This window comes from Seriola dumerili, unplaced genomic scaffold (assembly GCF_002260705.1).
Source record: "Seriola dumerili isolate Sdu_G_001 unplaced genomic scaffold, Sdu_1.0 BDQW01000226.1, whole genome shotgun sequence".
NCBI lineage: Eukaryota > Metazoa > Chordata > Actinopteri > Carangiformes > Carangidae > Seriola > Seriola dumerili.
In genome coordinates this window covers 114145-139735 of record NW_019174481.1, presented here as the reverse complement: position 1 = coordinate 139735, position 25591 = coordinate 114145, and the positions used below count along the sequence as shown (strand labels likewise).

General features: G+C 41.6%; 3 protein-coding genes across 5 annotated transcripts; 2 read left to right on the top strand and 1 right to left on the bottom strand.

Moving 5' to 3' along the window:
• Window positions 1–504: 504 nt before the first annotated feature.
• LOC111228774 (xin actin-binding repeat-containing protein 1-like) lies at window positions 505–14664 on the top strand. Its single transcript, XM_022754803.1, has 8 exons — window positions 505–543; window positions 1055–1199; window positions 1488–1542; window positions 1652–1957; window positions 2485–2563; window positions 6065–6216; window positions 6438–6479; window positions 7376–14664. The coding sequence occupies exons 2-8, from the start codon at window positions 1075–1077 to the stop codon at window positions 14312–14314; spliced, it is 7698 nt and encodes a 2565-aa protein (XP_022610524.1). The 5' UTR covers window positions 505–543; window positions 1055–1074; the 3' UTR covers window positions 14315–14664.
• A 1067-nt stretch (window positions 14665–15731) lies between these two features.
• On the top strand, window positions 15732–19175 carry LOC111228764 (histone acetyltransferase KAT6B-like; the record flags this gene model as incomplete). The annotated part of the gene is made up of 1 exon (XM_022754789.1): window positions 15732–19175. A coding segment is annotated over one exon (2961 nt), but the record flags the coding sequence as incomplete, so codon positions are not given.
• Window positions 19176–20066: 891 nt separating this feature from the next.
• On the bottom strand, window positions 20067–25031 carry LOC111229148 (solute carrier family 22 member 13-like). 3 transcript variants are annotated; one of them, XM_022755343.1, is made up of 9 exons: window positions 24652–25031; window positions 24463–24566; window positions 23585–23739; window positions 22585–22753; window positions 22389–22509; window positions 21464–21558; window positions 20748–21154; window positions 20439–20645; window positions 20067–20339 (listed from the first exon to the last, which is right to left on the bottom strand). In XM_022755343.1, the coding sequence occupies exons 1-7, from the start codon at window positions 25024–25026 to the stop codon at window positions 20926–20928; spliced, it is 1248 nt and encodes a 415-aa protein (XP_022611064.1). In that variant the 5' UTR covers window positions 25027–25031; the 3' UTR covers window positions 20067–20339; window positions 20439–20645; window positions 20748–20925. The 3 variants fall into 3 exon arrangements, with proteins under 3 accessions (XP_022611064.1, XP_022611066.1, XP_022611065.1); XM_022755345.1 differs by lacking the exon at window positions 21464–21558 and having other exon boundaries at window positions 20748–20856; XM_022755344.1 differs by lacking the exons at window positions 20067–20339; window positions 20439–20645; window positions 21464–21558 and having other exon boundaries at window positions 20985–21154.
• Window positions 25032–25591: the final 560 nt, after the last annotated feature.

Below are 25591 nucleotides of genomic sequence, written 5' to 3'. Positions count from 1 at the left end.
GAAGCAGCAACCTAACACATTATCGTCTAAGCACATTAAGGAATAATGGCATGTGAGGTGAATGAACGTGACTCCTGCTGCGGTAATAAAATGGCTATGGTAAGCATGTGAGGTGCAGATAAAATGCTGCTGCTCTGAGTTTTGGCATGAGATACAGTAACAGAGTATGCCAGGCATTTCAACACTGACATCTGACTGGACCAGCTGTCATTGTACACACAGGTCTGCTCTTTGGTTCCTCTGCATTTTCTTTTATCCCCCACACTGTCATCGCTGTCATTAGTACTTATATATAAAAACACAAAACAACATATTTAATATAATTTTTAAAAAAAATCTTGTGTAGTCTTGTGTTTTATTGATCTATCAGAGAAATTTATCAGAGGAAGTTAAGGGACCAAGTCCTCATGTCCGGAAGCCTCGAATCACAAGGTGTTAAAGGACTTTGGTCGCTGGAAATTACTGTGTCTTGTGAGAGATGCTCCTAAACCACAAGTCAGTCAGAAAGACAGATATGCACAGGTGACTTCTTCTTCTCTTCAGGTATGGAGCTGAATATTATTTTGATTTTGCAAAAACAGAACAGCATCAGCCTATTTGCAATGATAATATTGTAACTGTGTTATTATGTAACTTATTGATTTATTAACCCACATGAATTTATGGAATATGAGAATATACATTTCTATGTTCAAAATTTAAATCTTGTACCTTTTTTCTTCTTTGGACATGTCTTTTAGAAACAATATAACCATACATTTATTATACAGTAGCACACAGTGATACTGAGGTGTAGATATGGGTTTGCTGTTTGAGTGCAGAAGTTCAGAAACATTAACAGAGTCATATGACTGTCAGTGTGACAATCTGTTATTCAATAACTCAAATGAAGTTCAGCTGTATGCTTTCATTCTCGTATGAAAGATGATTGAATTAAGAGCTTAATTAACTTCATCTTTTCTCCCGTACATATAATAATTTGCAGTTGTGTGCTCTATGATCGGAGAACAGAAACATGTTTGCGATAAAGTGATTTAGCGCTTCCTTATCTTAGCTGCCATTAGAGGGACTACTATGGAGACATTTGGCCTGAGGAGGACTCAGTCCCTGAGGAGTCTCTCCGGGCTTCAGGAGAGGTCATGGGTCATGCCAGCTCCAAGCCGCTGGGACAGGAAGTCTGTGTCTCAGTTGGTGCAACAGTAAGTTCTACACAATATAAAACAATATGTGTGCACATTCATGATGTTTATATTTACCTTTACAAGCAAAGGTTGTTTGAGGTTTTCTTGCCTCATCCTGCCTCATGTTCGTTCATTTCACGTACACAGGGAGCTTCCCAGGACAGTCCTCTTCTGGTAGCCACATTAGTGCCTTGCTCTAGGACACATAGACAATTTCATTCACTTTTACTTCTCACAAATTCCCAAATGATGCTTGGGTTCAACCTACAAGGTTAATTGCTAATTCATCTTTCCAATAAATAACAGTTACCAAAGCTGCGCTGACTTAAGGAGTGTTGAAAAAGCGGAGCATAAACTCCAGGTAGTGCATCTTTTTCTTTTCTTTATTTCATCATGAGTGATAATACGTCATCTCTTAAAACAACAACACTGCCCAAAAACTCACTTGAAAATCAAACGCTGCCCTCCAGGTGTCAGAAAGCTGTGTGGACGGTCGATGGAGGAGGCCGGAGAGCAGGGAGAACGTGGCCCTCTGCGGATCAGGAAGAAGCTCTAATCTGTTCAGGAGTCGCTCCATGGACCTCCTCCCTCAGAAGGAGTCCTCAGGCACCAGAGCTCTGTGCGCCCTGTTTGAGTCCAAGGCCACCCTGCAGGAGAGCTTCCACAGCAGCCCTGGGCTCAACTTGAGGTCTGCTGCTGGCAGTAACACAAAGAGAGACTGCCCCCTGCAGGACTGGAGATGTCACAACACTCCATTAAAGGATACCACTATTCAGGTGTGTAAGACACACACATGAATGTTGTTTTATACACGAAAAAACACAGCGTATATCCCACATTTCACTGCACTGATGGTACTCAGTGATCTTTCACAGTAGCCAAGCAAGAGACAAACTAGCTACAGATAATATTAACAACATTACATAACGTAACATTGCTCAGCCAGATGCTTGCAAGACTTTAGCAATCGTGTTCTGCTGAAGTGTTAGACCTACATCTGAGCCTGATGCTGGTCCTGGTACTGAAGCAACCGTTTAGGTCCCAAACACAGTTAACAGGTAATGGGAACAGACAGTAACCACCTCCTGACAAAAACACATTGTCCTGAAATCTGAAGCATGCATCTTTAAAGGGGTAGTTCAAACCTTTAAGGAGTTAGATGATTAATAGCACTCCCAGCAGGTGGTTAGCTTAGGTCAGCATAAAGACTACAACCAGCCTGGCTCTGTCCATGAGAAACACTAAATCTGATGTAACTGACTAACTCTAACTCTTCATGACACTATATGTTGTTGATCCACAGGGGAGCTCCCCGGCAGGAGGAGGAAAGGCCATGAATGGGCCCCGAGAGTCTTACAACAGAACGTCCAGATACTCACACGGTGAGCAGTGGTGCTAAATTTCATGTTTATAGTCACTGAGATCTGATAGGGCAGGTGGGGTTAGTGCCAGGACTCCCTCAAAGCCATGAGCTAACCGCTGTAGTTTAGTGCCATATTTCATAATCAGTAGTGCTCACTATTGGAAACTTGTGAAATCAAACCCATCCAGCCATTTGATGTTTGTATTTCTGCCAGTTCTTTGTTTCTGATGGACTTCTGAGAAGTTGCACAGATATTCTGAGATATGAATGTTGATTTATTCGCCAGCATATGTCAAAAAACTGAGCATGAGCCTCCACCACACATCCAGTATATCAGATGAATCTGTTAAAACCCTGACAGAGATGGGTAAACAGTAATCACTGTGTTCTTTGGCGCTGGGAGTTGAAAGGAAACAGCTAAATAAAGACAAGGATGTAGCGGTGTAGATACATAACTATGTGTTTGGTACACATGCTTAAGATAGGAGTGAGGCCGTCACTGACGGCTCTGACCGTGACACAGACCTTGGCCCTCTGAGCTGTGCCTGTCTGCGTCGAGGAACTGATATCACTCCAGCATAGTGACGCTTTGACCCTGTGATGCGTCTGATACGAGTAAGACACAGGCAGGAATGTGAGTGGACATCTACAGTGTCTCCTATTGAGTTTCTGAGGCTTACTGACAACATTCATAGCATATTTTCCAAAAAGAAGGTTGAAAACTTTATGATATTTTTTAAAATAAATTATATTTCAAACACTAAAAATAAAGATCTTATGGTCTACAGCAGATTGCATGACAATTATGACGTTACTAATATGAAATTAGCAGCAGCAGTAGCTTTAGCAGACTCATCATTGTACTATCTTTACCAAAATAGGATTGTGTGTGTTCCTGTTTGTGTTTTGCCCACTGAACACCCACTGACACAGATACCGTCCCACCCAGTGCCCGTTATAGTGGGTGACAATGTAGCTATGGGAATGGGAGGTGGAGGGGTGCCCCAGTCCCTCAGTGACTAACAGAGGTGATTGACTCAGCCGAGCAGCAGCAGCAGCCGCCAGCCCACCCTCCCAAAATAGCCAAAGTCTTCCACTGGGGCAGCGGTCTCTGATAAAAATCAGCTGCCACCGAGGCCACAGGACTAGAAAGAGATCAGTCACAGAGAACTGAAAGGCAGAGAGGAGACAGGCTGTGTCACACATCACAGAGGCCTTGAGAGTCAGTTACCCGGCACAGCGGAGACACACAGGGAAGGGAGTGAGAGCGACGCCGGATGGTGTTTTAGTGAGTATCACGAGTGTTAACTGTGTGGAAATGGAGTAAAGTTTAGTGTTATAGTAGTACGCTTTAACCAATGTGATGTGATTCTTTAAATAAGCAGGATGAACGTGGAGTGGAGTAGATACTGTTTAATGTCGTCAAAATAAAATAAAATTTCAAAATGAATTAGATTAAAGAACCTAAGTCAACTAATGATTACTTTAATGATGAAATAATCATTTGGTCTGATACCCAAAGTGACCGAGGTGACGATATATGACAAAGTTATATGACATCCTGCCATTTACGATGCTGGAACCAGAAAATATTTGACATTTTTCACACGTTTTGCTTGAAAAATGACTGAAACGAATTGATTATAGACGTACTTGTCAATTTTTTTTTTTTTGTCAATTGACTAATGGATTAATCATATAATTGTAATACCTCTAAAATGATCTAAAAATTAAATTACTGACTTTGTCCAACACATGAATCAGAGATGATCCAGGTGCTTTCCATTCTGCCTGCATGTCCTTATGAGTGATGTGACGATATCGCTGGCATCTTCATTAAGTCTTAAGTGGTCTCAGCTTTCAGCCCCCGTCATAGACATGTCTGAAATGAGAGAGAGAACAGCACTACTCAGTTATTGGCTGTCCTTCTTTCCATCATCAGAAAATGTGACTAGTATGTAAGAAGCAGCCAATAGGTTATAAAAACAAGAAGAAAAGAATTATATATTGTCTGTTGGTGTGTGCTGTTTTGGGGGTGGGGGGGTGGGGGGGGGTGTGTGAGCTACCTTTTGGCATGCAGATTTTCATTACAGTCTGTGAATGTGGCTACAATCGGCAACAGCTGGTGGCGGCGAAGGTGGTGGTGGTGGTGAAGAACAAATACCATCTGCATTTCACCATCATTTGTACAGCTGCCAGCAGCCCAAAACACCCTCACATTACTGAGCCGCTAATAGCTCCTCTTCATTCCTGGAGAATTAACTCAGATCAAAGAGCTGTCAGAAAGCAAAAGTAAATGTCTTTGATTCACTTTTGATTTGGTGGCAACAGGATTTTTACCTATCCAGTCACCGGCTACTGATACTGTTGTGTGGTGAATGTATGGACGATCAGAGATGAAGTTGACCTCTCAGTTTGGACGCGCATGGCACCCGGTTGCCTCATTCTGTCTGCTCACCCATCTATGCAAAATGCTTTAAGTCCGGACTCGTGAGAGGCGCCAGTTTGTTGGTCCATCCTTTTGTCCTGTGAGGGCTTAGTGTGTGAAAAGGGGAGGTGTGCTCAAATCTGGCCATTAGTTACAGCTGGATGGCCTGTGCAACACACAGGGCTGTTGACCTCTACCCATATTGTTCACTGTGCTGTTGTTGTTGAAATACTCTCTGAATTTATCATTGCTACCATATTCTTGACTAATATAACTCCACACACATGTTTGTTTTAGCAGATTTTTACCACGGACATTTGCTTTAAAAAAAATAAATAAATAAATAAAAAATAAAAAAAGACTGACTTCATTGTAGTAGCAACGTTCAGCTGCAGGTTTAAAGCTGCGATCATTTCCATGTTTTTCACGGGGTCAGGCAGTCGCATTCCTTTGGTGAGGGGTTGATGGTTTGATGGCTCGCATAAACAATGTGCAAACAATCTGTGTCACTCCAGCTGAGCTAGCAGTTGCTGTTTTTTTTTTCTCTCTCTTCTTGGGCGTCATGGTCAGTCCATGGCATGCAGTTTGGTGTGCGTCCCAGGCAGACTGTGTGGGCCTATTTGTCTTGTCAGCCCCCCCCCCACCCCCCCCGGGATCAAAGCCTTCGTAAACTGATTTGTTTGTTACATTGTTTTCTGTTTAGCAGAATAAATCATACGTCCACCGAGCCGCTCAAAATCACTGTTAGCAATACTGAGGCCGTTGACATTGTTTCCACAAGTTAACAAGGAGCTACAACAGTGATAAGAAAGTTTCCAGCATCACTATAAATACACACACTATGAACATCACTATAAATACACACACCCACGCACACACAGTGTTATCATTAAACTTGTTGCTGACACTAGACACTGCTTTGTGCTTATTTTGGGACACAGTAATATCAGAGTCCTGCTTTCAATGTGTGTCAGTGAATCTACATGAGCAATCAAAATGTCATTTTACTGCAGTTATTGTTCTCTCATCTGGAAAACTATTTGTGATCTGGTGATATATTTTATCGGATTTACATTGCCTTTTCTATTACAGGTGATAAAATTAGTCCATCGCTGACTAAGGGGGTCTCCCCACCCACACTGCCCAGAGACAGGACATCGGCATCCTCCTCAGTGAGAGACAGATCGGCTCTCTATCTGTCAAGAGCAGCAGCTATCGACTCCACAGGAGGCTCAACACAGCCAGTGAGTTCCTGAAATGCCTCTCATTCCTCCCCACACACCGAGGTCAAGGGCTTCGGTGGGGAATGACCACTATGCTCTGCGACAATAGGAGCAACTCAACATTTTACACTTAATTTATTGCATTCTTTAAATGTATAGCACATGTGCAAATATATATACTGTATATATATATATATAAGTAATATAATATGATATATATTTCTGCTATTTCTGTTCAACAGGAATTCATTGGTACCACACCAACAAGATCCAAAAACAGTAAGGTACTGTATTGTTTTGTCTCCATCCCTTACAAAAGTGTGTGTGCTGTGGTAGTTTTACTTTGCTTGCATGACCAAAGACAGTTAACCTTTGACCTAGAACTCAAGAAGCAACATAGAAGTCACATAAAATGACATTTACATTTAGATAAAAGAAGTTCAGAACAACTTAGCTGCTTCATGTTCTCATACGTACAGTTACTCATGATATTCTGTATATAAATCTCACATTAAACGTCAGAAGATTACAGAAACAAACACATGAAGATGTCTTTTAAAACCTGAAAATGAAAATTTAAATGATTCCTATCATTATATTACATTCATCAGGTTGACCAACACCAAATAAATGCTGATGTTATTTTGTATCTTGTCTGTCTTTAAATAACAACGTGATAATGTGTCAGTGTTGTGTTTTCTGCCACCAAGTAACTTAAAAAATAACTTAATGCAGGTTTCAAATTAATGATTAAATGAGTCCAAACGTTTCCCTCAAAGTCCTTGTTTCTGTTGTCCCAGAGTCCAAATAGTAAAAAAAAAACATATTAACTCGCCAAATACTAAAAAATGGAACGATATGTACCATAAGATTTACATTTCCAGGTGTTTCTGTGGAGAAAAAAAAGAGAAGAAGAGGTTGAGCTTAAGTTATTAAAGTCACTACACTCTCAGTCTGGGTTGGGTGTCTGGTTGATGTCTGCCTACTAACAGCTATGAAGTGTTTTGTTAACCCCGGTGTGACGGACGATGGTTTGCGGTGAAAAACATCAAGCGAGCATAGAGAAAGGTAAAGTATGGCTTCACTGCATGCCGTTATATTATTCGCATGTACCTTTACTAATACTGTTTCTGACGACTGAATCCTAACAATATTACTCCCATCTGTTTTTCATTTCAAGATGGCTGACGCAGCCAGGAAAATCACAGTTTCACAATCCTCTCATGGTGAAGAAGACCTGCCTCTCCCTCCACCTCCTCCCGTACCACCTAGACCCCTGGACTATGAAGGCAGCCTCCCTTTGCCTCCACCCAAAGAAACCTTCTCCACGTTCTACCAGCAACGGCAGAAGAGTGAGCTGAAAAGGCTCTTTAAACACATCCACCCAGACCTACGGGCAAGTCTCGATGACGTCGTGGATGATGATATAATGAAAGCAGTGCAGTCAGAAAACACAGCAGACGCAGCGTATCAGGGTGAAGTGCAGTCCATGAGGTGGATTTTTGAGAACTGGACTCTGGACAATATTGGAGATCCTCACGCAACCAAGAAGCTGCTGGACGATGAGGAGTTAAAAGGTGGAGACGTCAGAGGCACGTCCTCTATGTTTGAGCACACCGACGGCACCCAGCAAATGTCTGCTAAAAGACAGACTTCTGTCAGAGGTGATGTGAGAACATCAACATGGCTGTTTGAGACTCAGCCCTTAGATTCTCTGAATGAATCAAAAAGAGAGGAGGGCGAACTGGTCGAGGCAGTGCTGAAAGAACCCATCCAGCCAGGAGACGTGAGAGGGACACGGCTGCTTTTTGAGTCTCAATCACTGAGCAACTTGGGCCGCTGCAACTCCGTAGAAGATCACAGCTTCCTGAAACTGAGATCTGAGCTCCAGGAGCAGAAAGGAGAAGTCCAGAAGACTGTGAAACTCTTCCAGGCAGAACCTTGCTGTGCCATCAGAGACAACAGCGGCAATATCCATGAAATCAAATCCATCTGCAGGGAAGAGATCAACAGCAACAACATCAGCACTGCCCGTTGGCTTTTCGAAACCCAACCTTTGGACTTGATTAATAAGGGAACTGACGGAGTGAAAATAATTCGGGGCATCTCACTGGAAGAGGGGCACAGAGGAGGAGTTGATCAAAAGAGGTGGATGTTTGAAACTCAGCCATTTGACACTATACAAGAGGTTGTGGGAGTGGACAAATTTGAAGGAACTGTGGCTGAATGTGAAGGAGAGGCTGACGTCGTCAACAAAAGGAAGTTTTTTGAGATGAAACCTCTGGAAGCGCTGAAAGGAGATTCAGCAGAAAAGCAGGAAATAATTGGAGGGGATGTCAAAACGTCTCTGTGGCTGTTTGAAACTCAGCCTATGGAGACTCTTAGTGATACCTATGAAGTTGGGCGTCTGAAGAAAATTACCCTCTCAGCTGACGAACAGGGAGAGGTAAAAGGCAGAAAGCAAATGTTTGAGAGCTGCAGTATTAAAAAGGACGTCTCATTCAAAGAACAAGAGATTGAAAAGGGTGACGTTAAGGGATTCAAACATCTCTTTGAAACAATTCCTTTGAGCAAACTTGCTCATTCTGACGAGGAGATTGTTGAGAAGGAAAATGCCATTACAGCAGGAAACGTAAAGGGTAACACAGCGATGTTTGAGACAACTCCTTTATATGCGATAAAAGACAGCTCTGGAAACCTCCATAAGGTCACAACAGTCAGCCGAGAAGAATTCATCAAAGGGAAGGTCCAAAACTATAAGTGGATGTTTGAGACCAAGCCTTTAGATGAGCTTGCAGAGGGAAAAGGAAATGTTGAGGTGATCAAAGGCATCACCAGACAGGAGGATACAATGGGAGATGTGAAGACGGCAAAGTGGCTCTTTGAAACCCAGACAATAGATGGGATCCATTCCAAGTTCAACAAGACAGAGCAAAACGCCTCTGCAGCAGAGGAGCCCAGTAAGGGTGACGTCAAGACTTGCAAATGGTTATTTGAGACGCAACCGATGGACATTTTGTATGACAAATCAGAAAAAGTGAAAGATAAAGAAGCCATCGACAACGCCGATGTCAAGTCCATTACTTGGCTTTTTGAATCACAGCCTCTCGACAGCATCAAAGATGGTGAGGAGTACAACTTGAAGCTCTGCAGTACCATACAGGACTCTGTCAAATCAGAGGTCGGTGTTCAAACAGTCAAACATCTTTTTGAAACAGAAACTTTGGATAGAATAAGAAAAGATACAAATTCAGAACAGGACATGAGATGTGTGAGCCAGGTCAACTTTCAGTCAGGAGATGTCTCACGAGTCAAAGAACTTTTTGAATCCCAGTCCCTCGATGAAATAGGATCCGAAATTGTGAGAACATCTGATGAACAGACCCAAGATGAACAAATTGAAAAAGGTTCGGTACATAAGTTTACTTGGATGTTTGAGAACTGCCCCATGAACCTGATCAATAAGGACAACGATGCAGACAGTCAGGGAGTGAGCGGTGCGGAGAGTGGTGACGTCCAGAACAAGAGGTTTGTATTTGAAACCTCCTCACTGGACAAAATCCAACACGAACCCCTCGAGCAGAAGTTGGTCGATGAGGAGCAGCCTGCGAGCAATGTAGACGTGAAATCAAGTACCATGATGTTTGAGTCCCTGCCGCTGTATGCCATCAGAGACAAAGAGGGGCAGTTTCACGAGGTGACAACTGTGAAAAAAGAGGAGGTAATGAGCGGTGACGTGAGAGGAGCAAGGTGGATGTTTGAAACTAAACCACTCGATGCTATCAAGGCAGAGAATGAGGTTTATGTGATCCGAGCTGTCACCCAAGAAGATGTCGAAAAAGGAGACGTCAAATCAGCCAGATGGAAGTTTGAGACGCAACCTTTGGACTCCCTCACCAGCCGGGAGGAGCCCTCCGTCAGGGTCATTGAAGACTTTGGGAGCAGCAGTGTGCAGCTCAATAAGCAGATATTTGAATCTGAGCAGAAGCAGAAGTTCGTGCGAATGGTTAGTGTCACTGATGTCCAGCAAGGGGATGTCAGGACCTCTACCTGGCTCTTTGAGAATCAAACGATGGATAGTCTGAGAGGGGAACCTCAGGAGCAAGGTGAAGTAAAAACAGTCCACAGGGAAGACAGCCAGAAAGGAGATGTGAAACGCTGCACCTGGCTGTTTGAATCTCAGCCGCTGGACAAAATCAAGGAGCCAGAGGATGCCTCAAACGAAGGTGTTGAGGAAGAGATACCAAAAGCTGATGTGAAGTGCACTACCTGGCTCTTTGAGACCACCCCATTGGACAAAATCACTGCCAACAGTGTTGCTGACACCCTGTCATATCTATACCAAATGTCTTTTGTTCACTCAAGTGGCATCATAATAGAGGCAAACGAGAGTAGTAATGTTAACATGGCTAAATATGTGCTCGAGGGCAATGACGGCGTGCAAATCCAGAACGAAGAGGTGGTTGGGGGTAACATCAGGAACATCATGTTACAGCTCTTACTGAAACCAACCCTAAAGCCCCAGGTTACTCTTCTCAGAGAGGTGGAGCAGGGCAAAGTGAACACCACAGTAGTAGAACTTCCAGTCTACCAGTCGGCCACAACAATCAACCTCGAGAAAGATCAAAGAATACAAAACATTGTCCAGATGATTGATGAATTGCTCGTTCAAGATAAGGTTTTGAAAAAAGGAATCATAATGCAAGAGACTGCAGGGGGACAAGCAGAGATGTCAGTTTATTCACTCATTTGTGACACAAAAATCGAGGGTCACATTATAGAGAGGGGAGATGTAAAGTCGACGATTGGAAATCTGTTAGCCACCGCCAATAGTCAGAGGACTGCAGCGTCGTGTAGAGTGGATGAAATTGAAAAGGGAAACGTGAACTTGTACAAAAGTTGCATTGAGAAAGGAGGTCTGCACAACCTGAAGAGTCTTCATACTGAGTTGTCAGGAGATGAAGCTGATGACAGTCTTCTTGCTAAAGAACAGACTGAAATAGTTCACGGGGATGTGAAAGAAGCAAAGAGAAGCCTCTGCCAGCAGAAAGACCAGGTAGAGCGAACCATTTCCGACGTTTTGCCAGGAGATGTACGAAATACCAAAAAGGTTTTTTCGTCAGAGTGCTCGTTCAGCATTGACACCTGTGTTCCAAAGGAGGAAATAATCCCCGGGGACGTCTCATCAGCAAAGCAACAACTTGCAGTAAAGCAACCTGTCATGGTAGAAAAAGAGGAGATTGTGGCTGGGGACATCAAGGCAACATTGCAGTCATTAGAACGAGCAAAGCAGCAGAGCATGTGCGTGGAGCGGGAGATCATTCAACCTGGAACTATCTATGACATGGATTTGTCAGCCCAGTGTCCTGACATAGAAGGAAGCCCAGCACAAAAAGAGGTTATTATATCCGGAGATGTCAAAGCAGCTAAAAAGTCCCTTGAAATGGCTAAGCAGCAAAGCATGAACATGGAGCGTGAAGTCATTGTTCCTGGAAAAATATACAACCTTAATGTGTCAGCACAAGAGGGAAGCTCATCAGCAGCGATGCAATCCACGTGTTCGTCTTCCACCGGATGCCAGCAAATCAGGACTTGTCCAAAGGTCAGTGATGCCGTGAAAGATCAGGGAAGCCATGTTTCCTTTGAGGCTTGTCAACAAAGAGCAGTTATAGTCAGTAATTGTGCAGCAGGATCACTGCCACCTTTTGAAAATTATGAGTGTAATGGCCAGACAACAGAAGATGAGACAGAAGAAGTTATCAGAGGAGATGTGAAGGCAGCTATTAGGTCTCTGCAGAGCGCAGCAACAGAACAGAAGCTCCTAGATAAAGAAGATATTGTTAGAGGTAATGTTCAGTTGGCTCTGCAATCTCTTGAGAAATCTAGTGTAAATGTATCCAAAGGAGACTATAAAGCTGCAATGATATACAGAAACTCAGGTAGGGCTTGTTCAGGGAGGAGCGAGACTGTTCACAAGCAGTGTGTTGTGGTGTCTGTGCCTCCATCTGACACAAAATTGTCTCCTTCAATTTCAGTAACCTGTGAAGGACAACCACCCATTACAACACAGAATTCAACACCCAACCCTGTAGCAAATGGAAACTCAAAATCATCCTGCTCTGAGACTGTAAATCCACCTCCACTCCCTCAAAAGACTAGTGAGAAACCGCGGGAGCAGAAGCCGGCTTTACCTCCAAAGCCACAATGGACGAAATCAGTAGTTGTGGAGGGGCCGAATATTCCACTTCCTCCTGCTCCTGAAGTTGCTTGCCCCATCGAAGACAATGGAAAAAGTGTAGGGATTCCTCCAAAACAAAACAAACAGTTTCCTATGCCCTTCACAGATAACCTACAAGCAAACAAAACCAATAAAGAAACCTTACATGAAACATACTACCAAAAATGTGTTGATGAAACGGTGCAAGATTCAAGTCAGTCAAAAGAACATTTACAGATGAACTCAAAGACCCAGGAAATTAAGAAGAAACAGAAAACAACACCACTTAAAAAATCAGAGTGCCAAGTAACGAACAACACTGTGGAAATGGAGAGAAATGTAATACAGAAAATCAATGCAGCTGAGGAGATTCAGATGTGTATGAAGAATTACGCAGAAGATGGACAACAAGAAATGAGCATGAGCTTGCAGGCTGCTCTACAGAACTTTGAAAGAAAGGAAAGTGAGTCTCTGGACAGAAGAGTCCCTTTGTTATCCAAAAAGGTAAAAGTAATAAATGATAGTGACAATAAATATACCAACAAAACCACAATTCAACAACACAAATCAAATCCTGAACCTGTCAAAAAACAACACAGCGAGACTGAAGTGCAGATGTCGGACACCAACAGTCGGATCGATGCCCGTCATTTACAGCAGAATGACCTCAATGGACAGCATCAAAAGGTTGAGGATAGAGTTGTTCTTAGAGAGAAGAAAGTAAAAGAGACAGAAGACGAGCGGCGGCAGAGGCTTTCTGTCCACAAGGAGGAGATCATGAAAGGAAATGTGAAGGCAGCCATGGAAATTTTTGAAAATTTGAGAAAACGAGAGGAACTCAAAGGAATCCTGTGTCAGGTCCAAGAGATAGAGGGAGAAACCAGCAGTGTTGACGTCAGCTCCTTGAAGACATTATACCAGAATGTCCCTGCTTGGATGGTTACACCAAGCAGAAATGCTAAGCAAAGTAAAACACAGGAAAAGAAAGTTGAAGTAGAGACACAGGACGATGATTTAGAAAGTATCTCCTCAGTTGAGACTGCGTTTGAAGATCTGGAGAAGGCAAGTAAAGAAATAATGAATCTGAAGGAAGAGACTTTAGCAAAACTTCTTGACATTGAAGAGGCAATTAAAAAGGCTTTGTACTCCGTCTCCAATCTAAAATCCGAGGCTGACATTGCAGGCTTGTCAGGACTCTTTGATGAATCTCTTGAATCTGAGCGAAACCTTCAACCCGCCAACAACATCAGGAAAATAAGTATCGTGTCAAGCAAAGCCAAATCAGGCCAAACCAAAGAGACGACTGACGTGAATCTGCAAACAGTTTCAGATTCATGTCCTTCCAGACAAGAAGTTCCCAGACAAGTGCCCCATAAGCCTCTCGTCAGACAGTCCTCTTCCCAGTCCTCCCCGTCATTCATCTCCATTCACTCAGCTGCCAGAAAACCTGCCGAACAACCAAAGTCGCCCATGTCAACATTTAAGCCAAAAGCGGAGTGTAGTTCTCAAAGTTGCCATGATGCAAATAGTGACCTGGGACAGGAGTCTGCTGCAGAGTCCTCAAAAAATGTGTACAGTCCTGCGCAACGCAAAGTCAGCGTGCTCGAGGTGAAAACTGTTCCAGAGAAACCTGCAGGAATAATCGGCACAAAGACTGTCAGTGAAACATACGAAGAGACTGATGGCTTTGGCAACGTATTTGTTTCCTCCATGACTTCGACATTTGTCACCAAACAATCCGACGCTAAATCATCTGCTCTGTTCGAAGTAGTTGGGAGTCCAACCAGATATGAAGTCATGACATCTCCATTAATGCGAAGATCTGGTCGCCCTTTTGAAGATAACGCCAAGGAGGAAGGGACGGTGTTTGTAACATTTAGTCAACCAAAGGAAAAGCACTAAATAAGCCACTTATCAGACGGTGCATTTCCCAGTCCTTTAATTTTAGGAAAGCAATTATTCCATTTGTATATTTATCACATTATGTTTCAATGAAAAGGTTTTGTTAGTCATAAAGCTGATGATCTAAAATCATAAAAAAAAATGTTGACTTTTAATTGAAAAAAAATGTGTCTTATAGATTTTATACTGTAACCACATGATAAAGTGTTAACTTCTTTTATTAAAGCTTAGCATATAGTTGATATTGTATGTTCTGTTGTGTAAATGGTGAAATAAATGAAAGTTGAAACGATGAGATTTTAAAAAGTGATTTCTATCCTCTACACCGGTGCCTCATTATTATTCCTCTACTAAACGATTATCGTGGATCAACCACATCAATAACCAGTGATTTCACCTATAAGTGTGTTACAGGCAGGTGAGCTCACAGTCACAGAATTTACTAAATGTTCATCCTCTCTTAAACATATTTTCAAAGTGTTTCTAGCAATAAGAATAAGTGAGTGTGCTGACAGGAATAGTTTAGGAAATCAGGTGCAGTATTTCCATAAATACATCTAGTCCCTTTACATCAGAAGATCGACACCAACGTCTGTCCACTAAATATAAGCCAGCAGCCGATTGGCTCAGTTTAGTACAAGGACTCGAAACAGAGGGAAACAGGAAGCCTGGCTCAGGCCAAAGATAAAAAAGAGACTTCCTCTCTCCTTTGCAGCTGATCCAGATTCACCGCCGCTAACCTGGAATTTAACACTGCCGCATTTATTTAGAAGTCGAAACAAGTACCTGCATTTTCAGTGCCCGTGGTACAATATAAGAACATTAGTGATATACTGGACAATGTGATGCTGAAGGAAAATTGCAAAAACAATATTGCTAAAAGCTATATTGTAGAAATGTAACTGTCTCCTACTGTGTACCACAACTTGGAAAACAAAGGAAAATCATAACAAACTCTCCTCTAATGCAGAAAGACAGGTCAAGGAATAAAAATATGAGAGAAAGGTCTTGTAATGTCAATGTCTCGTCAACATAAAATCCTGTTCACCTTAAACTGAATTTGTTTTCATCATCATAGTTCCAGTCACCTGCCAAGGAAATGTGTTCAGCCTGTTTGACACCTGTCTATCCAATGGAAAAAATGGTGGCCAATAAACTTATCCTGCACAACAACTGTTTCTGTTGTAAACACTGTCAGAAGAAGCTCAGGTGAGGTTTCTTCACAATATGACGAAATAATTCAAATCATCGTATTTATCCACTGATTATACGCTGATTTAATGTTGTATTAGCATTCGTGAGTTACAACATTGTAGTGGAGGATTTTATAATAATAATACACTGAAATGAGTCACCAAAACTGATCTAGTACAAATAACAAATCAAATGACAAATTCAACAATATCTGATTTAAAATTTTAAAAGTTTAATATCACAAAAAGACTTTGTTTTGTTGTATTTCAGCATTCACAACTATGCATCTCTTTACGGCGAGTTCTACTGCATTTCTCACTACCAGCAGCTTTTTAAAAGAAAAGGAAATTATGATGAGGGATTTGGGCACACGCAACATAAAGATCGCTGGCTTCAGAGAAATAAAGGAACAGATGAGCCAGACGTCTTGTCCACTCCCAAAACTACAAAACCCAAGTTAAACACCTCCGATGGCCCGAGAGAGTTCTCTGCTGGTGTGTTTGTTACGAAGTCATCTGTGAGAGAGCTGGGATGTGACAAAGCTGCTGATGTCAAGGGCAAACTGAAAATGAGCTGGCCACCAGAGAAGAAGAACACAGGTGTTAATTCATTGCCGAGGACACATGCACCAGCTCTGAAAAACAAGACACCTGGTATTGATAAAGCAGCTACTAACGCCATGAGTGTCACAGAGTATTGGAAAAGTGACAGGAACAAATCAAAGATCAACCACGCAGGAGAAATGAAAGATAAAGAGGTCAAGGATCAATCAAAGACAACAGGATTTAACTCTGATGAGTTACGTTCAAAGGAACCAAAACCGTGGAGTGATTCAACCAAAGCTGGAGGCGTCCGAGACACCATCTCTCCGAGGGTGCTCAGCTTTACTTCGCCCTCGGCAGAAAAGGGTTTTATTGTCACAAACCAAAAAAAAGAGCAGAAGAATGTGGCTCCCACCTCGAGAGCAAACTATAATCCGACAGTTAACAGGCGGGATGTATTTCCAAATAAAGCTAAAAAGTTTGTGCGGTTTTCTCCCAACGTTGACGTGGCTCAGTATGACGAGTCCTCTCAGCTGATCTTGGAGGTCTCAGATCAGTCTGAACACAATCAACTGAATAAATCCAAGGATATGAAAGATGAGAAAAATCATCTGACATCTGAGCTGAGTGAAAAACAGAGTGAAAGTGAGGTGAACCTTGAAATCCCTGAACATGAATGCCATGGAGAAACAACCAGCACGTCGAACCAAGAGCCTGATGTTGAAGTGAAGAGAAGTCAAGAGAGTCCTCAAGCCGATATCGCAATTCTGAATGGAGTTGCAGAGAAGGTTGAGGAATCACATGATACTCAAAGTCTCACTGAAACTTTCAATTCAACTCAAGATGTTACAGCACATCAAAAGCCACCTGATCAGTCGGACGTCGCTCCAGAAAACTCGGTCGATCCATGTGAATCACAGGATCCAAGTGCCCTGCACAGTTCTGCTGGACAAATGACCAAAGAAGAGGACGGCCATGAGAGCAATAAAAATCTAATTGAAAAGACGGACTCAACCAATGATCAAGAAAATGGTGGTAACCAGAAGAAACCCGTTGTGAGGACAAATTCTCTGAAGGGTTCTGCTAAACCGGCTGAAAAGACAAAGGCCAAACTGGGCTCCTGGTCCAAAGGAAAGAGTCCTTTGTCGAAGCTCTTCACATCAGGCGGGAATGAGAGAACGAACAAGGCTGAACCGAAAGATGCCAAGAAACCAGAAGCCAAACCTAGCGGCGGACTGTTAGGAAGACTGTTTCAGTCATCTTCAGAGAAGCCCGAGGATGTCACGAAGTTGGCTGCACAAGGTGAAAGACAAGAAGAAGAAAAGGACAAAACACACAATGACAATAAGACAGAGGAGGTAAAGGAAGCTATTACCGAAGAAATTGAAAAGGAAGACGACGTGCCTCAAGTCCCACCTGTGGAACAAGAGCATGTGAAGACAAATTCTGCCGACGCCAACACACCGGACAGTAACGAATATGGGGATATAAGCAAATCTACAGAGCAATCCAACCTGCTCAAAGGTTCAGCTAGTGGGACAGGTGAGGTTCATACGGCTCCAAATCCTACTGATGAGGAAGAACCAGATCTCCAGAGCAGTGAGACTGAAGGCCTGTCTGTCTCTGATCCTGGAATAGCTGAGTCCGCTGTCCAATCAGTGAACCGATCATCTGAGGAGTCAGTCGGTCCGTTAACAGCTGAGAGAAGTGGTGATGAAGTTTTGAGTGATCCATTTAATGGTGATATTTTCGGCGACAGTGTCAGCTCTGTCCCGACTGACACACTGTCCAGTCAGATGAACACTGACGAATCTGTTCAAAGGCCGGACGAATCGTTTGATGCACCAGACGAAGGAGGAAGAAACGTTGTGGATGGAGCGCTTTTTGATCTGAACCATGAACCTCCTCAAGATTCCTCCAGTCTTCTTGCTCCGTCTGAATCTCAGGGGATTTTTGGAAACGCACCTGGTGATGTATTTTCATCTTCTGTGAGCGACATGCCTTTGTCTGCAGGTGCGTCTTCCGAAAGTTTTACCCTGCTCGACTCCCAGCCAATATCAGCTGAGAATGAAGTAACGCTCAGCATGACAGATCAGCTGATTGCCCCGGACCCAGCACCTCTAAACCAAGATACGAGTCAAACCTCAGATCTTTTTGGTGCAAACAGCCAAACAAGTGAGCAGGGCACTGGCTTTGACATATTCAGCCTGAATGATGATCTGTTCACTCAGCCTCCTGCTGTTAGTGTGTCTGGTCTGGGCGATCTGGGAAATCAGGGAGAAGCTGAAGCTGTCACAACCCAGGCGTCTCCCTTCGCCGATGATACCTTTGGAGTCAGTGACATCTCCAACAGTGCAGATGTGTTTGCACTGCTACCAGGCAGCCCTGCCGCTTCTAATTCACTGAATGATTTACTCAGTTCAGATGCGTCCTCTGCTGCTGCTGCTGCTGCTCCTTCAGCTCAGATAGATCTCTTTGCTGACGACATCTTTGCATCAGGACCAAAGTTGCTGCCACTGTCTGACGCCGGTGATGCTGATTCATTTATGGACAATCTTTTAGTGTCTGGAAGCAACAACACAGAGCAAGCAGCACAAAATACTGTCACGAACAGCAGCTGGATGGACGATCTGCTCGGGTGATAGCAGGGCTGTGATTTCATGACATAATACACAAGGTTTGAATGTACAAGAATGAAAGGAATCGTATTAACATGGTTAAAAAGAGGAATTTGTAAGTGCATGGGCATCATAAACCACTACCAGATAATTAGTTAATAAAAACAGCCACTATTGTTTTCATTTGCAATTGCATTTTATTTGGAAATACTTGACAAACACAATCTGTAACATTAATGTAATTTAAAATTTTTGTGGTAAATGTGTCTTTACATTACAATGTTTATTACATGAACATGAAGAAAAGCAAAGGATGTAACTTTTGCTGAACGACTCTACATTTTAAACTCATTTTCAACTCATTTTCCGTCAATACAAAGGTAATAAACAGTAAGAATCAAGAGTAAATAGGTGTAATTTGATTGTGAAATGTCTAAATATAATCATATGAAAATTGCTTGCTTGAATGCATTGATCTGTAATAAAGTCACACCGTTAAAGTCCCACTCCACTGGGTGTTTTTGTTTATTGTTACTCTTGTATGTTCGACCTTTGCTGTGCAGAGGGATTTATGTGCACAGTTTGACACAAACAAGGATGTTTTCAAATTCATCTGCTAAAGGTGCTGAAAGTTTCTGTGCTCACATAAAATCTGAGAGTGAGGTGTATAGTTTGGAAATCAATCCTGGACCAGAAGCATTGTGTAAACATTGACAATGTGTCAACAAGTGACGTAGGAGACATTTTGGGTCGAGCAGTTTCACTTTTGAAATGAGAAATATTTGCATATTCATAGATTCTGGATCTTTTAACGAGGGAGGAGGCGTAGATGTTATTTCATGGGTTTATGGTACAGGTACTTGAATGTTCTTTAATGGAAAACCCACTTCAGACACATTTATTATTCCCAAAGTATTAGTTTAGCAAGAGAGCATTTTCTATATATCTTTCTGAGGCAATTTGTGGTTTTTACACTTCAGTTTTTGTACAGATTAAACAAACAAGATAAAATATGTTTATTAGTGACTTTTAAAGTACACTGTTACATTCTGACAGAGCTACGCTAGCTGTTTCCCCCTGTTTCCAGTCTTTGTGCTAAGCTAAACTAGCTTCATATTTACCATATGAACATAAGAGTGGTATTGATTTTTGCTTATTGCTTATTCTTAGTAGATTTTCTGGAAAAAGGCTATATGTATGTTTGTTTGTTGCAATAATTAAAAGGGAAATGGAGAAAATGCTTTGTTTGCATATTTAGTTGTGACTTGTTATAGCTGAATGGTTCTAGTAGCTTCTCAGGCTCCTAAATATTATTCGCAGAAACAAAGAAACCACGTTCAGCAGCAGAGAAACCTACAAATAACCCTTTAAAAGAAAATTTGGTTGATTTTTTTTTTTTGTTTGATGCTTTTTTATTGTCAACATTTAATTTTATCATGTTTACATACAGAATAAATCGTACTGTCTAAAAAAAAACACATAATTAATTTGTTCATTATTGACAACTTGATGAAAAGTCAGTTAATGACAAATGGAACAGCTTTAGTAAACAAAAGCACTTTCCACTGTTGACTTCTACGGCTGCTTTTGGTGTGTTTAGATGATGTTAAGTGTTACAGCTTGGTTGCATTTGGATATGGACGACTTGCTGTGTTTGTGGAGGTTGAATTTCTGAAAACACAGAGGACAGATGAGCGATATCAGGGAGTAAACGGTGAAATGTAAGAGACACTTGTCTAATGTGATGATGAACATGTCTGCCTCAGTTACCTGTTGTTCTCAGCCTCATCGGCCGTCTCAGGAAGCTCTTTTCTCCTGGTCTCGGGAAGCAGGAAGCCGAGAGCTCCGCTGACCAGTGTGAGGCTGCTGAACACTGTGATGGGTATGACCCAGTGGTACATGGCCAAGATGTTTAACAGTGGAGCCAGTAATCCACCTGTTCTTCCTGAGATGGCTCCTAAAGCTGTGGCTGTTTGTCTGGAAGAGCGTGAAGGTCAGATGGGTCAAAAAGCACAATTGCTAAATTCTGTGTAGGTTTAAATACACACTGGAGAAATATACTATATATATATACACTACCTGACAGATGTTGGGGTCAATTCCTGCATAAAGACACTACATACAGAACCAGCCCAGATCAAGAAAAAACGACTGGCAGCAGCTAAAGATGTAACAGCAACAGCATATCCTGAAATAAAAAAGATAAAACTTGAGACACGGACAAACAGGATTAAAACATGAAACTGTCATTTGGCTACTAAATGGTTCGACCTTGGGGAACGGCTAAGATGAGTACGCAAGAGAGTCCTCCAGCCAGTAGTGTTGCTATGAATAATACTCTTCTCCCAAAAACCTCCAACAGCCACATGGAAAATAGATTAGCTGGTATTTCAATGGCACCAAACAGGAGCTGTGTCACGAAGATGCTCAAGCCGAAGTTTCCCATGTTCAAGTAAAGGCAGTAGAGGGCAAGGTTCAACGAAAACCTTAAAAACAGGAAGAACATAGAGAGTGTCCTGCATTATATTATATAACATCTATAACAATACACAGCGTTTATTGGAGTTGCTTCACTGTCATAGATTTTGTGATTGGTCATTTCATCGGCAGCATCGATTTACCACCAAACTAACCTTCAGGAGTTGTTTCAACATTAAGTCAGCGTTTAAGTGCAATGAAGATATTATAGGAATGTCTGCCGCCATAAAATGACGATAAATGACGGGTTATAATAATATACTATAATACACATTCTTTGATTAACTTAGGAGAGACTTTTGGAAATCGTAGCTCACCACGCAAAAGCCACAGTGAAGAAGTATCTGGTCAGAAGAGATGATCTGAATATAATTTTTATGCCTCCTGTGTTCAAAGTGTCTTTCACTGCAATCTGTGGCAGAAATATTATTAACATAACACTACAAACATCCTGTACGATTTCTGATCTCATGTAATTCATATTTCCCTAAAAACTGAAAACGTAACCTCAGAGCAACAGTAATAGATCTTTTCAGTATTAGTTATTTGTTTTGAAGACAACAGAAGAATCGACAGGTCAAAACTATGTTAATAGAATAGACAAATAAATTAATAAATGGACAATTACTAAATACTAAATTTAATTTAATAAGAAGAATAAATATGAAATGAAAGCAATGAAATAATTATCCAAATAAAAATTCTATTCTATTAGATTTCATGAAGTGTCTATTTACAGGCTGGATTTTTTATTCATCACCGTCTGCTGTTTTTTCTCCTGCAAAGGTATTTTTTATTTATTTCTTTCATGGCTGGATGACACCTCTTCTGTTGAGGAACTCTCCAGAAACACTGGAGATGCCTCTGTTCACCATGTCACTGCAAAACAGTGCACGCAACCATAGTGCAATAAACACAAGCAAGACATGAAAGTGGCCTTATAGTGCTATGGGTCTGTATTTTTTTTTTTTTTTCTGAATGTAAAAGCAAATGTCATAAACACATCATGAAATAAACAAAAGAAGCTTTTAAAGGGAAATTAAATTTTTAAAAAAAAACTTAGTGAGATAAATAAAATAAAGCAGCCTGCACACAGACACGAACTTTAAGAGGAGAGGATGAATGTTAGATTTCACCAGGGATTTCATTTGTTTTCTGTTATTATCCTGCACATGTGTCATCGACAACCTGGTGGAAAGGTGATAATTAAAATGCTGTATGTGGCAGTTTAAGTTTCAGTACCTTTTCCAGCAGAGAGTCTGGAACACTACGTTTGTTGATGGCTGCCGCTTTGACAATCAGCTGTTTAGCCTCTTCTGTCCTTCCTCTGTTTAACAACCACCTGGCTGACTCTGGAATAAACCTGATAGGAACAAGGAAGGTGACAGTTCGAACAGTCTACAATGTACAAATACAACAAACGACAGGCAATACACACCATATGTAGATAACTACCACTCCGAGCGGAGCAGCTGTGATTAGTTGAGCCAGCCTCCAGTCTCTGATCGCGTAGATCATCCCAGCGAGGACGCACTGCCCGAGTGCACCAAACAGCTGAGTCACACACACTCCCCATGATCTTTTGGACATCCCGATCCACTCTGTAGCTGCAGTGAGAAAAATATAATATTTGTCATTTTTGGCTGGATCGGCCACAGTCCAGTCCAGAGTGAGTGAGTGAGTGAGTGAGTGATAAAGTTAAACCATTGATCAGCTGAGTGTTAGACTTTCCTCACTGGCAATTTCTCTTTGGAAATGATTTTTTTGCGAACATTTTCTGTTACGTCATGTGGGGCAGATCCACAACAGTTTTAATTTTCTGACCTATTTAGCAGCTTAGCAGACCTAGCAACTACTCTGGCGACTTTATGAAGAAATCTTGGCTGGTTTCCATAGAGGACAGTTGGCATTATTTCCCTGCAAGCGAGAGGCCCACCTCTCCCTGTGTGTACTCTGTTCAGTGACAGGCGGAGCAGCAGTTTGTTACCCAGATAGAAGCTGTGAGCTGTTCGATGCGGACGCTTTACGCTTGTCTTTAATCAGTTCTCCTGCCTTTGAAAATCCCAAAGCATCTGATTTATAAACTGTTTACTAAGTCTGGTATATACTGCTGCTGCTCATGAAGCTTCACACACAGTGATGACGGTTGTGATAACAGATTTACCACTCATGTTTTAATATCATTTTTTAAAAAGTGTCCTTGATTTCAGACATAAAAGATTTCTCATTTTTAGGTTGCAACTATCAATTTCGCTGAAAACTGAACATGAGTGGAAAAATGTTATTGATATTTTCATGTTTTAAATAAATCAAATTGGACTGTTCAATTGAGAGAAAATTAGTAATTCATTGAGAAAATAATTGTCAGATTAACCTATTATTAAAACAGTCATTAGATGCAACTTTATCCTAAACCTGTATAAACTCAGTAAACATACACAGTATTATACAGTTGACTCGATATCCTCCAGCCCCGAATCCGGACGAGAACTGCAGTACTAGATATAAGTAGATATTGGGGCATAGTGCTGTTGACACAGTGAATATGAACATTATAACCAGTGGAATTTGAGTCGCTCGTTTGCGTCCAAACCTGCAAGAGAAAGAGAGGACACGAAATGAACAGGCAGTAAAAACCAAGAGCAGCTTCCATTATGCTAAGCACACTCAATTTAAAATAGCTGCTGGTTGTGTGAGTGCTCAGTGCAGATGGACAGGACACTTGCTTTATGTGCACAATATCAACTCAATTCAGCACAACAGCCAGTGTAACAATGCTGCATTTGTGTTTATGCAGTGTAGTATTCATTATGTTGTGGGGACTTGTGTCTGGGAATCAAAGAGCAAACGGCCACAAGGTTCACAGTTATTTTAGAATTAATGCTAAAATACAAGAGAGAATAGTTTGTCAGAATGGGACATATACAATTGATGAACATGTTTTGTTTGTTTGTTTAATCTGTACAAGAGCCAAAGTATAAGAAGACAAGAGGTGTTACAGAGGGGTTGTATTAAGGACCCAGGAGCAGCAGTTATAAAATCAGGATTTTAGCAGCAGCTTGGAAATGACTGCTGGTTAACATGTAATCTCAATGAGCCAAACAGAGACAGAAAAACATGATAATGACAACAGCTTTAGTGTGAATTTGACTGTAATAATACTGTATATGTGAGCATATCTAGTTTTGTTTTTCTAAATTAGAACTTTGAAAAATATATCAAACTACAAATATTACTATTTATATAGTGGAGATGTGTGTGGTTATATTTTTCATCATCAGACTAAAAATACAGTAACCGCATGAAATAAACTTACGATTCAGCAAAAGGTCCAAAGGTTAAAGAACCAATAAGAATCCCGGCCAAGAACACAGTTTGTGCCACTTCCACCAGGTTAGCCTTGTCACAGACGAGATCAAACTGTCAAAACAAAAAGTAGAATTGTTTAATGAAGTAGTTTCATGAAGGTGAACGACGACGTGTCCACGCTCATCACATCACTTACATCAGTGACTATGGTGGCCTCATACAGAGTGTTGTAGTACAGCCATCCACTCTGGCAGCCTGTGGTCTCATTGAGTCCGTACTCCCTGATGGAGCCGATGTCCCGGTCCACAGGGACAAACATCCGACACCTGCTGAAGGTCCCGTCCTCCTCCCGGGGCAGAGTCAGGTTCAGCTGCTCGTCTGTGGTCAGGTTAGGATCAGCTCTGAGGATCCAGTCCGTGTTACAGTGTCGCTCTGGATCTGACTCGATAAAAATAAAGCTTGCAAACATAAAAGACAAGAATAGATTCGGAAAGCAAAGTGCGATCAGAGTGAGCTTCTGAAATAATCCAAACTCTCCGATGTTCCTAAGGATCTCTCCGAAGTCAGCCATGTTGATGTCAGTTGTCTTACTTTGTGTTAGTTTGAAAAGACTGGAACCACAGGTTTGAACAATAATCATTAATGTTTAACCTTACTATAAAATCTTCAAGCACACAGGTGCATGATTTTATTTAACTGGGTTACATCTGAAGTGCAGTAAAACTTTATTATTCTCTGAAGAATCAGCTGCTGTTTTTTTATTCTCACCTGAGTTGAACTTCAGGGCGTCTTGACATCTTGACTCTGTGCCGGTATATCTATATAAGAAAGCTCATTCATGTGGTTATCACTATGTGTACGTCCATTCACATACACAGCACAGATCCAAATTTCAGTTGCTTACAAGGACACTTTGCTATGTTTAGGCTGCAGGATATCCATTTCACCAGCAGACATTAACCTGTGAGCACGGTACACATTTACAATCCAATTAAAATCAATACAACCGCTGTGTAACAAATCCTACTTTTATGATCCTTATAATCTTCATTTGTTGGTAACACAGAGAGAGGTGTTCATCGCACATGTTTATTGTGAGTCACATAGACGTTTGGCAGTTTGAGGCTGTTCATGTG

What these genes read in the sequence shown, in the direction of transcription:
- LOC111228774 (XM_022754803.1), top strand. Translation starts at nt 1,075, where the DNA reads ATGGAGACATTTGGCCTGAGGAGGACTCAGTCCCTGAGGAGTCTCTCC. An exon ending in GTGTCTCAGTTGGTGCAACA is followed by an intron (nt 1,200 to 1,487) that starts GTAAGTTCTACA and finishes AATAAATAACAG; the next exon opens with TTACCAAAGCTGCGCTGACT. An exon ending in AACGTCCAGATACTCACACG is followed by an intron (nt 2,564 to 6,064) that starts GTGAGCAGTGGT and finishes TTTCTATTACAG; the next exon opens with GTGATAAAATTAGTCCATCG.
- LOC111229148 (XM_022755343.1), bottom strand. Translation starts at nt 25,026, where the DNA reads ATGGCTGACTTCGGAGAGATCCTTAGGAACATCGGAGAGTTTGGATTA. An exon ending in TTTGGACCTTTTGCTGAATC is followed by an intron (nt 23,740 to 24,462) that starts GTAAGTTTATTT and finishes TTTCTCTTGCAG; the next exon opens with GTTTGGACGCAAACGAGCGA. An exon ending in AGTCAACTGTATAATACTGT is followed by an intron (nt 22,754 to 23,584) that starts GTATGTTTACTG and finishes TTCTCACTGCAG; the next exon opens with CTACAGAGTGGATCGGGATG.